General features: G+C 36.9%; 1 protein-coding gene across 2 annotated transcripts in view; it reads left to right on the top strand.

Moving 5' to 3' along the window:
* Nucleotides 1–14,239, top strand: part of EMB3012 (embryo defective 3012) — a 157,850-nt gene that overhangs the window by 118,339 nt on the left and 25,272 nt on the right. For both annotated transcript variants that reach the window (XM_077372843.1, XM_077372842.1), the window contains exon 28: nucleotides 722–803. In XM_077372843.1, the coding sequence (XP_077228958.1) occupies nucleotides 722–803 (82 nt within the window). The remainder of the gene's footprint in view (nucleotides 1–721; nucleotides 804–14,239) is intronic.

Here is a 14,239-nt window from a genome sequence, read left to right as displayed (position 1 = left end):
CTCTCTCTCTATATATATATATATATATATATATATATATATATATCTATATATATATATATATCTATATATATATATATATTTAAATTTATAGTTTTAAAAATTTTATTTTATTTAAAAATTACCGAATCCACAAATCCTAGTTTTTGGGGTTTGCCGATCCGACACCTAGAATTCGTGTAGGATCCCGACACGGGAATCCGAATCCATGCAACACAGGTGGTCGCCATGTAATATGGCATTTTTCACATCGGGGGGGGGGGGGGGGGGGGGGGGGTCGCGGGTGGAGGAGGATGGTGGGGTTGGGAGGGGGAAAAGTGGGGTCGTGGGGAAGGTTACTGTAGCAGGGAATGGAGGAGAGGAGGCGGCATGGGGTGTGATATGGGTTAGGGTTAGGTTAGAGAGAGGGATTAGGGTTGGGGTTGATGAAGAAGATGGATACCATGTTGAGAGAGAATGAGAAAAGTGAGTTAAAGCTAGCTCCCCCTCACTATTGTATTTATATATTAAGAGATAGAAATAGATACAATGACTATAATGCCCCTACTGGGCTTATTCTAACAAACACTTTAAGAAAAAATGAAACAGTTCTTTAACCCTTTCATGCGGTACAGTGACACTATTTAAATTTAGGCTGGTTAGATTATTTGGCTAAGAAATTCACATTTTTCCATGGCTTTGACATTTTGTGCCTTGACCATTCTTACTGGATGTTTATCAGGTATCAGTGGGTGCTCGTTTAAGTCCTCAGAATCCTTTTCTTCATGTTGGGCATTATCGTAACTTCAGTATAACTGGAGAAGGTAATCATATTCTTAGTCTGTTTTGAATGCTGGGGCTGATTTCATTTTAATATCACCATATCTCAAAAACAATCTCGTCTTTACTAGTTTACCTCAAATTAGAGGTACCCACACCAGCTTGTTCAGTATTTTTCTTTCAACATGTTAGTTGGGCTCCTATGTGTAATGGATCCTTGTGTTTATTATATCCATATTACTTTGAAATTATAGGAACACCCTTGAAGTACTATGCAATACCCTCCATTGAGAAGTGTTGTAGTTTATTTCTGTTCTTTATCATTATTGGTTATTTTTTTGGCGTGGATTAGTGATCCTCTTTTATTTCCACTCAGGAGTGGCACACATGTCATACTCTGAAACTCCATTTCTATAAAGCATATTTATTTCCAGTATTTATCATTATTGTTTATAATGTTAGGGTGGATTAGTCATTCTCTTTTATTTCCACTTATGAGTGGCACGTATGTAGTATTCTCGAATTCCCTTTCTATAAGGCATATTATAGAAGTCGTGAGGTGTGATGAACAATTTTTTTCAACCTCACAACTCTGTCTCTCTTTTTTTCTTTCATTCTCTTTTTATTTATACTCTAACAAGGCATCGAAGATTTAATGCTTCTGATCTTCAAATCGCTGTTGACGCCTTTTTCTTTTCTTTTTTCCTTCCTATTTATAATATGTATATTCCCTTGGAAACCCAATGTCTGTCGTGTGCTGATCTAACCACAGCATCGAGGGTTTTCCCTCCTTAAGGGTGCCAAAATCTATGTGGTTCTTGGTGTTTGTGTGTTTTGATATAAAGAGGTGAATTTCTTCATCTCCCATTAGGTCAAATCAAAGAGAAAAGTGATATGATGCGGTCCTTATTTGCATGGTGTGTTTTAAAGGCTGTGGAATCTTGTCCAACGATCAAGTGTGAAACTTCTAGTTGCTGATCGAATTCAAGTATTTGTTTCCCAAAATGTTAAACGTGGGTGGAATATAGTGTTATTTTTGTTCTTGTGGGTGAGATATCTGGACATAATTGCATATCTTTGATCCCTATTGATTTGCTAGGATCTTCTCTAGGTATACTCGGACCTCTAATCCGTATTTGTGTGTGTTGAATCTCATCTGGACATTGTTATAATTCGTAAATTGCATGATTTGTAGCACTATGTTGTGGTTGTGTTCTGACGAGTTATGGTAAACCTATCATATCCAACCTTATGATGATGTCGGGTTTACAACTTATCTCAGAAAAGCTAAAGGTGACCGGCTATCTTCTCTGGGATAATATATGTAAATGTTGCCGTGGCCCGTGGGTGCCAAGGAGAAGTTAATGGATTGAATTGAGGAAGGTCTAGATGAATTTGGTATGAGGTGTGAAGAGTATAAGCAAGAGAATTGTCAAATTATGACTTGGATATGGAATATCATGAAAACATTACTGTTTGCTAATGTGATGTTTTCATATGCTACCAAAGAAGTATGTGACACTGCAAGGGTGATGTATTCTTTAGATGATGAACTGAATGTATATTAGCATTATCCAATGATGTGGAATTTTTGAAGAGACGAGAGGACTTTAGAATGGAAACAGAATTATATCTTAGGTTTCTTTTTGGATGCTATCCCCAATTAAGATGGAGGCCAACTAAGAAACCAAAAATAGGTCTTAGCCTACTTCTTTATGATAACTTTGCTCTGGTATCATGTTATTGTTGAGAATCTTCATCCATGCGTACACATTGATGGTGGAAGAAAAACTAGATAGAAGAGGGAGAACCGGAGAACAAGAAAAGAGAAAAGAAGAGGGAGAGAAGAGATTTCATGAAGGTTGTGCCTCCCATTCTACAAATTCATTATATTTATAAGATCTCAATTATGAATATTACAAGTATACCATTAAAGCCATTGAAAGAAGGGTCTTATCAAATAAACTTAAAAATAACTCGGTCTAATGAACATAAGAACATTTGGAAATATAGTGGGCCCTATCTAACTTAAAATCTTTAACAGTTGCCATTGTTTTGTTTATGTTAAGGTATTTATATGCTGATATAAAATATTTCTTAATATCATTTCACTTCATTGCATATATCTCCATATAATACATATTTGAACACACATGCATATGAATGTGTTTTTTAGTGCATGTTGAATGGGCTTCATGTGGTTGAAGGAATATTGTTACTGTGTGAGTATCTAAGATGTGGGTACATAGTAAAATATGTTTTGCACTGGGTTTTGAAAGAAGGTTCATAATGTTTGGTTTAGTAGTTAGGATTTTAACCACACACGTGTATGTGTGTGTAACGATCCGGCTTCCGTTGCCTGAGTTAGCTACCAAAAACCACATAATTTTTTTTAAAATACCAATCCAATATAAACGGAAGCGATAAGAATTTAATCCAAATAAAGCATTACTTTAATTGTTTACCTCAATCATTAAAACAACCTTGTTCCTTAACCACAAAATTAAAATAATCCAACCACGAATTAAAAACCAACTATAATAAAATCTTAAAACCAATTGAAATAAAAAAGAACTAAAGTCCACTAGACACAACTCTCGGTAATCACACCATGTCACTTTGAACTTCCGACATGAGCTCTTCCCCATTCCCGCATTGGTTTAATCAAATATTTTCGTTGGCGAAAGCTCCTTCCTCTTCACCTACATTTGCTGTAGGATAGGTGGGTTAGAACAAAGTAAAGGTAACTCTCAGAATAATGAAAATGAGTAACATGAATTGTACTACAATACTTCATACAATAATGGTACAATAAAGAAAACATGAAACTTAAGCAATCTTCGTAGTATTCAACAACACAATGATTAATGATGAAGTTCAAAATGCAAATGCACGGGTCATAATTAGAATGTTCTCTCCTTTTTCCCTAATGATCATGCAGCAATCCCCATCGGTTTTCTTCTCATATACAGTGGTGGCTTTTTAGCCTGGCCGGTGATCATTGACCCTCGAGGACCCTCCGTTCCCTAATGGAATGTGATCCACTTTAGGATTTCGATCGGTTCACCACAAGGATTCCTCTCAAATGCATGGCCTACCAGCTGTCGTACGCTCTCGGGCTGGTCGTGTCACGCCCCAAACCGAGTTTCCGGTCTAGGCACACAACAGCGCCACATATTCATCAACCACGAATATGTAAGGCATTCATACTGGAACCATGCAATAAACAAAGCTACTAAAATTAACCAAATTAATTAACTATCAGTGTAACGACTCGGATTTGGGGCAAATTTTTAGACATAATTTTTTTTTCCAAATTCCAAAATCCCAAAATCCGAATCGCTACCCCAAAAGGGAAATAAGCGGACAAAAAAAAAAATCCAACACAACTCACAAAGTAAAGGCACTTTGCCCGACAAGGCTGCATGGCCACACTATTTTCTCGATCCCTTTAGCTCCCTTCTTTTATGTTCATGTCATAATGTCAACCTACAAGAACTGTAGTAACTAAGTCAGGCAAGCTGCACAAGTTTATAGTAGACTCGTATAATAAAAGAACCATAATGAATTTGTATTACAATAATGATCTAAATGTATTAAGCCTAGATAGGCAATCAATCAAAGTAAGCAAAATGAGTGCCTCAAAAAGATCATGCGAAGGACAAGTGAAGGTAACCAATATAAGCAATTGAGAGAATCAACATAATATGGAATATCAATAATGTAACTTGTTAAGATGTCAAAAGGATACAATTATGGGTAGTTAAAAAGGAAGTATCACACCTTTTGTGGAAATATTTCTCAATCTATAGCGTCATATGTATATACATGGATTATACATCACATACTTATTGTATGCGGATCAAGGTCATTATATATATATACTTTTGTATATATAGATCAAATAAGAGTACCATACAAAAACATCATGTATATGCATATGGGCCAAAATAAAAAGATCCAAAATAAGGATTTCTAAAGTTCCTAAAGCATAAAAAAATGATAGATAATGGCATGATAGATAAAGAACAAAATCATAATATCCAAGTCATTACGTGAACCATTATCATAAGAGTCAACTACAACTTGCCTTGAGTTTTCGTGAGTACGATGAGACGGCAAAAGTTAGCTCTATATAGCAAATCGAAGGGTAACCTGTAAATATAACATGCCGAAGGTGTCAATCGGTTTCCCTAATATTCTTAACTCCTACTTGTTCCTCTTAACCTATTTGTTCCCACTTGAAAAATCTATTTCAAATCTATTCCTACTCATAAACCTACCTATACCCGCTTTCTTTGAAAGACAACTTTCGTAATCATATCCTATTTATGACATTTTCCTTATAAAAACTCATTAAGGCTAAATTTTAAACCTAAGTACTGATTTTCTTTTTAAAACAATTGTATATCATTATTTTAATACTTATAAATCCGATCTTTTTTAAAACTATGATTAAAATAATTTTCTAACTCTTTTTAGGTGCTGATTTTAATGAAAATCAGCCCTGTAGGGCTTATATATTATTTATATATATTATATCTTCTATGAAAAACAATATACATGCATTATATAACTAGTATATAAGAGAGTTTACATAAAACAGCCCATAAAAACACTCGTACATGCTGATTTTTGAGCAAATCTGCCCTTTAAAGCATAAATATATTTTAGTTATATCCCTAACTTCATAAAAGCAACATATACATGCTATATGATATATATGTGATAGAATTTTCACAAAACAGTCCATAAACTTACTGTTTTTATGCTGATTTTTGTGAATATTCACCCTTCAAAGCATATGAGATATACTTACATATCATACCCTTCATGAAAAATAATTTATATAACAATTATTAGATGAAATCTTTGCAAAACAGCCACTATTGTGTGCTGATTTGTATTAAAATCAGTGACTTAATCCCCACAAAATCACACACATACGTTTAGGCATCCAAAAACCATCTCTACTATACTATAGATTACTCAAATTAGGGTTTTACATAAAGAAAATACAATACATATGTATTTAGGGTATAGGATCTTGAAAAGAAAATTTAAAACAAGTTTCTTGATTCAAAAGAAAACAAAGAAATCAATAAAACATTGTTAGAAACCTTGATTAGGTTAAAACAAGATCAATAAAAGCAAAAACTTTGAATTTAAACAAGAAATCATGAAAAATATGATTTCGAGCACTTACTCGAAGACGAAAACCCAAAACGACGAAAAACACCAATTCTTCTTCTCATTTTCTTTTCTTTTCTTCCTTTTTTTTCCTTCTCTCTCTCTCTCTCTCTCTCTCTCTCTCTCTCTCTCTCTCTCTCTCTCTTGGTGTGCACAAGTAGGGTTGCAAAAGCCCATGTTTTGTATTTTTAATAGCTAATGAGTTTTGTGCTAAAAGTGGGTTTCCCAATTAGATTTAATGTTACAAGTTAGTTTCCTAATCTAAGTCTTCCACAATTAGCAAGAGTCCATCTTTATTAAAACTCCCTAAGGGTGTACTTATCAAATTTAACAATTAAACTAAAGTTTTAAATAAAAATAAAATCCCAAAAGTTGCCTAACAAGACAAAACTCGTAACTATACCTAACCCTAATAGAAAAAAGGTCATAACTTTCTCAAGTCATGTCCGAATCGTTAAATCTTGGGTCCTTTGGATAACTATTCGAAATACCCATCTGTCGGGACCAAAATATGTCGAACAGACAAGATTTGATGCCCCAAAAATTAGTTATACTAAAACAAATGAAAATACACTGTAGAGATTTTTGGTCTGGGGATCTACGGTCCAGATTTAATTAAGGTTATTAACTTTCTAGGCCCATGTGGGGCCGGGTCTTTACAATCAGAGTAATCAATGCGGAAACTAAATATCTTTATCCAACGGACTACATCAATTCAAGCCAAATTAAATAGCTAAATGTTCATTCCAACTAAAGCTACTGTCTGAATAACTGAAATTAACAAATCCTAAATTGTCGCCCTTGCTCACTCCCAAGCCCGCGAAATTAGGCATCTATTGTTCTCCACCTGTAACATAGAATGCGTGGAATGAGCTAAAGCCCAGTGAAATAGACATGTCTACACTAATAGCATGATATCAATCAGTATAACAGAGTAACTGGCAATATAAGTAAAAACTGTTACTGGCATAGCAATCTAGCTAGCAAACTGTATAACTGGCATAAACATGCATAACTGTATTTGTAACTGTAACTGTACCTGATGCCTAGTGTAGTGAGACTAGTACTGCTAGACTATGTAGCCAATGGAACCTGCCTACTAACTCGTAGGAAGCCGAATCCCAACGATCTCATACATGATTTCATCCTTGAAAATACTGCGAAAGGTGATACTGCGGCTTGATCCGTGACTTTACTTCGACGGTCTAGAAAAAGTCTCGTACACTAGTAACCAAGCCTTAACACTGTCTCAACGGAGATTAACTGTTGCATCTTCCCTCAGATAACACCATATCCTGATGCAAAACTGTGACTATAAAAGTCTAACTGGCACATACGTGCATATGGTAGATCCGAATTAGGAGTCGATACCATACTATGAATATTGACCCTTGTGTACACCAACACAATCAATATCAATCAAGAACATAATCGGCAATGGAGGTGGCTTTGCCGCTGGGAAAAGCAACATAATCGGCAAAATGCACCCGAAAGTATTCCCCCAAATTCATGGCAGTGGAGAAAAAACAAAACAAAAAAGGAGAAAAAAAAGTGATGAAAATGATTCTAAATGGGGAATTAGCAGATTGGGGTTGCCCCTCCTGTAAATATTTCAATTTTAGCTAGAGAGATAGATGCCGGAGATGTAGTATGGAATCAAAGAATGGGACTCATCCTCCGGGTGAGAAATACAATAATATGGACCCCGAATTGGATCTTAATCAAGATGATCTTTGGCCCGACTCGGGGACAATTTTCATTATCTCTAAGGTAGGCTCTCCTGTCCTTTCCTTTTCCGGAATCGAGGTGGAATCAAGAGTATCGTCACTTAGATGTTGTCTAATTGGCAAAACAAAAGAGTTTGGATCTCCGGCCCTCTCTATATCGGCTAACAATAATCTTTATGATCTTTGGTGGTGGGCCAAAAGAATCTTGAACCTCCCCTGCCTCTCATGTTCTTGTCTGCTATCTGCGGACGAAGTTTTATTTATCTTCGAATCAGAACAAGAAGCTGCAGAGATCCTGGACAAAGGCAATGATTTGTCGAAAGATCGCCTTCACTCCCTCCTCCCTTGGTTCAAAGATTTCTCCCCGGGGTTGGAGGAATTTTGGGTCAGATTTTATGGTATCCCTCTTCATGTTTGGACCATATTAACAGTTCAGGCCCTTGGTAATCTTTTTGGTCGAGTCCTAGAGTAAAAATGGAAGGGAGCCATAATCACTATATAACCTTCGTCTCTGTTAAGATTCATGCTCCGTGGTGGAAATTTTTACCACCCTCTGTTCAAATTCAAATTTCAGGATAAGCTTATACAATCGGAATCGAACCTTTGGGGAGTAGGGGGCTATCGTCTCCGAATAAAGAATCACTCCTATCAGGCTCCAACCCCTTGAATTTTGGCTCTCAAATTCTGGAAAATTCTGTGTTGGTGGTGGAATGTCCGCCTGTTCTTTCACCGGAAAATCTTGGCCAGGGAACCGTTGGACCCTCTGGGCCCTCCCCTTTGATTTCAAATTTCAAACCTCCCTCCTTGTCAGAATGGTCTCCTACCTGTTGCCTGGGCTATATCCGGCCTAGAACCGGAAATGGGTTAAAATTTAAGAAATCTCTGGTGTAGAGCCCATCAAGGCATGTCAGTCCTTTTCGCACTTGGTCAAGCAAAGAATGTTTTGCTGGATCGAGGAAATATTTAGGTATTGTCAGAGAAAGATCTATCATATCCCTTCCAGAAAGTTGCCAAGGGGGTCGCGTGAAGAATCCCTAGATAACAATGCATGATGCAATCTTTCGTAGGGGATCCCGATCCAAGATAAAGGAAAATGTAGTAGGGCCCCACTTGGACTCATTTGGTAAAACCGCCTTGCATCGTAATCTCCTCGTTTCTTGTAGATGATGAGTTCTCCTAATTGGTAGATAGGCTTCCTATTTTGTAGATAGGCATCTATTAGTTAAAATTTTGAATATTTCTGCTGAGAGGGTGGTTTGAGTAAGCTAGTAGTATATACGGTATTATCTTGCCTAATGAAAAAGGATATGGGTATGTGATGACGGCCACTTTTGACGGTAACAGCTCTTTGTTGATATTAGGATTTGCCTTGTCAGGCAAACAACCTAATTTTGTAACAACTGACATTATCGAGAACAGGTTGTGGGCCCAGGATGCGAAGATATGGGTTTTATTTAATGGGATATTAGGTCAATTTATTAGGTCTGTTCGTATTCTTAAGCAAAGGTAAGTAATACTCTTATCTGGTGGTTAAGAGAATGGCTGCTTCTTCCTCTACTTCATCTGTTCCCTGTACCTGTAAGAGACCACGGAGAGAGATTCCAGATTACACGGAGGGCGCGTTTGGATCGCCGGAATCAGGAATCAAAATGGGTGTCCCATTCCAAATTCGGCGATTCCAATGTTTCGCTGTGATTATGGAATGGAATGAAGTACTCCAGGCGGAATTTTGAGTGGAATACACGGGGTCACCTGTTACCCACCTAAGGAGGTGGTATTCTGATTCCTGGAATCGGACTTAAAACGACGCTCAAAATCGTTCGTCACTCCAAAAAGCCCGAGAAATCCAGGGTGGAGAGAGCTTGTAGTCGAAGAAGAAAACGCTTTAGAAAAATAGCTTGCCGCTGCAAAATGGGCACTGAACTCCATTTGGATGTAAATAGAAGGTTTGCATGATCCCATTTGCATGAAAGCATTCCATTTTCGGTTTCTTCAATAAAATGAATTGGGGTTGGGAAATTTGGGGGAAAATCCTCTTGCAATCTGTGTTTTACGTGGTTATGGATCAGGCCTCATTCGTTTCCGAATAAAGCTTGGCCGCCGATGAAGTTAAGGCGTGACTTGGGCTGCTATTACAGGGGTATTGAAATTGTGAAGATCTCTACGCGAGCTGACTGGTGTTTAATTACATAGAAGTCCCTACTGCATCTAAGCTGTTTGTAGAAAGTCTTCAAAGGGCTCAAATGAATTCAAAGTTCTGTGATAAAGACACTTATGCCCATATGAACAATGGTTTTGAGCATTGAAATTGGATGCTTTTCAATTATGTGTTGATTGGTTCCAACCCATATAAAACTTAGCCATATGTTTTTCATGCTGAAGCTTCATTGGGCTGAATGTTAGACTTGAAAGTGGAGACTTTAACAAGCTATAGACAGTCAAACCAAGTTGTTAATCGAGTACTGGGTAATTACTAGTATTATACTATTATGGGAGCAGAGTTAGTTTCGGCCAAAGCCTCGTTCTTGGGACTGAGCATCTTCAAAAATTGGGCATAAATCAGTGACGACATCACTTGGCGTAAGAGCAGCACCCAGTAAGATAGTTTCGGCCAAAGCCTCGTTCTTGGGACTGATCATCTTCAAAAATTGGGCATAAATCAGTGACGACATCACTCGGCGTAAGAGCACCACCTAGTAAGATAGTTTCGGCCAAAGCCTCGTTCTTTGGACTGAGCATCTTCAAAAATTGGGCATAAATCAGTGACGACATCACTTGGCGTAAGAGCACCACCCAGTAAGATAGTGTATAACTAATACCTACAGATGTTCTTATAAGTTATAACTACAATAGCAAAATTCATCATTGCCCTTTTGGAGAATTTATCATGCCTACATAAGTTCTTAAAATTTGTTTTGATATAATAGAAAATTTGATGAAAATTTGATGAAAATTTCGACATTAGCTGGGACGCTACCAAACTCTAGAATCAGAATCACGGCTTATTCCCTTGTTGAATTTCTCTCCTCACCCAAACACTAGAATCAGAGTTGCATTCTGTTTACAAGGGGAATTGGAATAGGATTGGAATCTGATGTTGATACCGATTCCTCATTCCTGCCATCCAAACGCACCTGGAGTGGTTTCAACATCGTCAATGGGTTCGTAGCCTGCAAGATAATATTACAAAAGCCTCGGTGGAAGACCCCACCGTCTCGGAACAAGTTAAAGGGATTATTAAGTGTCAGTGGAAGCAATTCCAGGAAGACTACAAACTCATTGCCGAAGAGTTTTTCCCTCTAACAGGTACACTTCATTTAAAGGAGTTTTGTACACCTGTGTATAAGCTTCCTTTTTTCCAAGGCTGGTTGGAATATACCAATACCCTGCGACGGCTTAAATGGGATGCAAAACGAACCCTATGCATTCGCAAGATAGCAGAGCTTATAGCTATCCGGAAGAACCTGGTGGAAGAGGTTCCCTATCCGCAGTTTGCCTTAGATTTTTTCCGGGATGATATGGAATTAGAGTTAGACATCGGAATCCTAATCGTGGAGCTGAGCGAATGTGCGTGATACTATTAACCTAAGGTTCGTTTTGGAAATTGATGGATGGTTTTTTGGAAGCTGAAACATAGAAAAAGAAGAAGAATGAATTTTTAATAATTTATATGGATGATACACTTGTAGAATTTTAATTTTGTTTTTTGGAAGAAATAACAGTTTGATGGAAGCCCGGGTGAGGGTCCTAATACTGGAAGAGATATGGGTGCTTCTGGAAAACAACCATAAAAATCATAGGAAAACCATACAAAACAGTAGTTAATAACACTGTGTTTTAACTGCTTTTGTTGAAAACAACCATAAAAATCATATATAACACACCTAGGTATCATATCTTTCATGAAAAACATCTTATATGATTTATACGACAAGTATTCGATAAAATCTCTGAAAAATAGCCACTTTTAAGTGCTATTTTTTAAGGAAAACAATGACAAATCCCCTACAAAATCACACGCATCGGTTTAGGCTTCCAAATATCATTCCTATTATACTCTAGATTACTCCAATTAGGGTTTTTCATAAGAAAAATACAATACATATATTTTTGAGGCATAAAATCTTAAAAAGAAATTTTAAAATAAGTTTTTTTATTCAAAAGAAAGTAAGAAAATCAATAAAACATTGTTAGAAACCCTAATTAAGTTGTAACAAGACCAACAAAAGCAAAAACTTTGAATTTAAACAAGAAATTATGAAAAATATTATTTTCGGGCACTTCCTCGAAGACGAAAAACCGGATCGGAAAAAAGCCCTTGATCTTCCTTTTCTTTTCGTTTCTTTTTCTTCTCTTTTCTTCTCTTTTTTCTCTCTCTTTCCCTCTTTCTCGTTCTCTCTCGGTTTCGCGTGTGCATAGTGCGTGCGTGAGTGGAGAGAAGAAATTGTGTTCTACTTCTTCTTTTTTTTCTTTCATTTAATGTATGATTACTATTTTACTCCTAAAAGGAATGGTAAGAGAACACAACTTTTCTTTTATTTAATGTATATTCCTATTTTAATCCTAAAAGGAATGGCAAGTGTTTCTTTTTATTTAGGTTTTTTTAATTCAATCCTTATTCAATAAAGCAATTACAAAAAAAGGAAACTAATATTTGATTTTTTTTAACATTATGTGGTCTAATAGGACAAATCCCGTCATAAGGCCCCACCTTAATGGGAAATGGCCCATAACTTCGCCAAATCGCATCCAAATCGTGAAATCTTGGGTCCATTGGATGCGTAATTGAAAAACCCATCTAACAGATCCTAAATTACGTCGAACGGACATGATTTGACGTCCCAAAAGTGAGTAAAGTGACTGGATTACACTACGAGCCGTCGATTTTCCCCAATCTCTTGATCTCTTGAGGATGAAATGGGATCGATACTCAAGTGACATAATATGTCATCCATTCGAGCTTGATCGATGTCCCGAGGGATCCGATAATCGATCAAACGGTCCGAAAGGCTACAAATCACAATCTAGACCATTGATCTTTGATCAAAGGATCTTTGACCAAGATTTAATTAAAATTTATTGAAATCCCAGTTAGGCGACCAAGAGGGGGGGTGAATTGGTTGTCTTATAAAATTTTATCTTTTAAAAACTTTTGCTATTTAGATTTCTAGTGTTGTTTTTAATAGCTTAAATAATGGAAGATTGATTAACAACACTTAACACTCAATTAGCATTCAACACTAGTTTTAAGTTTGTTAACTTAATCAATGTAATTTGATTACACAAATAAGCACTAGTTAATTGATGGGCCAAATCCAAGAGATGTCTTCAATAAACATAAATCAAAGGTATTCACATCAATCAAGCAGGATAGAGAGAGTGCACCAATAAGGAGAAGAAGATTGCGCACAAGATTTAAAGTGGTTCGGCCTTCAAACTCAAGGCCTACGTCCCCTCTTCTTGAGGTTGTAGTCAAGGGTATCCACTATTCGAACACCACACAAAGCCTGGCTTCAAGGCTCCTTACAAGTCAACTTTGATACAAGAGGATGGCTCCGTGTCCTCCACACTCGCCAACAATTTCTCCTTAACGGCTGAGATTAAAGCCCTTCTCTTTGAGTCTTTAAACTCCAAGGGTTTTAAGAACGGTGCCCTTCCACCAATTACGATGTTGTATCTCAAGAAGAAGAAAAAGATATAGCCTCTATGTAGGCTTGATTACAAGATGAGGCTCACACAAAAATTCTCTCTCGAAGATTACAAGTAAAGCTTAAATCCACTCTCCAAAGGGTTTAATCAAGATCAAGGCATAAATGAGGTGGAGAGAGATATTCAAGGCAAAGAGGGTTTGAAAGTGTTTGTATAGGCCTCAGATGGGTTGGAAAACCTTTTTATCTCGTTAAAATGCAAGTTTAAACCCATATATATAAATATATATATATATATATAGCCAAAAATCAAAACTAGCCGTTACAGGGGCAAAACGATAATTCTGTGCAACTTTTATAACTCCAACGGTTATATTTTTTAAGTTCCAGCGTCCTCCACGGAGTTACGTGGACAGAACTCCGTGGGATCCCACGGAATCTCGGTGCACGGAACTCCGTGGGATCCCACGGAATTCTGTGACTAGATTCCAAATTTCAGCTTCCAACTTGTAAAATTCTTATTTGCTTCGTTTCTTATCGGATTTCGACATTCTTCTACTCGATTTGAATGGAAAGGATGAGATCATTCTGCTAAAAATATTTTCAAAACTATTTGAAAATGTTTTGGACCAGTTATGATAGGATTTGTGCTGGATCCATTTTTCAAATGCTAATTTCATGTCTTTCCATTTTAAAACTTAACTTAGCACTTTGGGGCCACTTGGTTTTGGGTCACTTTTTAAAAACATTTTGGGGTATTTTTGCTTGACATCTTCCATTCTTTGAGGTCTTTACTTGTGGGATGATGTCACCCATGTATTCATTCTCTTTGACCTTTTGCTTGTTGATCCTCAACTTTTGGCCGTCAATGATCTTCCCTTGCTTGTTCAATTGCTTGGGCTGCTTGAGATTGAG

Source organism: Tasmannia lanceolata, unplaced genomic scaffold (assembly GCF_043159265.1).
Source record: "Tasmannia lanceolata isolate RefF3 unplaced genomic scaffold, GAP_Taslan_0.1 ptg000037l, whole genome shotgun sequence".
In the NCBI taxonomy this organism is placed as follows: domain Eukaryota; kingdom Viridiplantae; phylum Streptophyta; class Magnoliopsida; order Canellales; family Winteraceae; genus Tasmannia; species Tasmannia lanceolata.
This window is presented reverse-complemented; position numbering and strand designations above follow the sequence as displayed.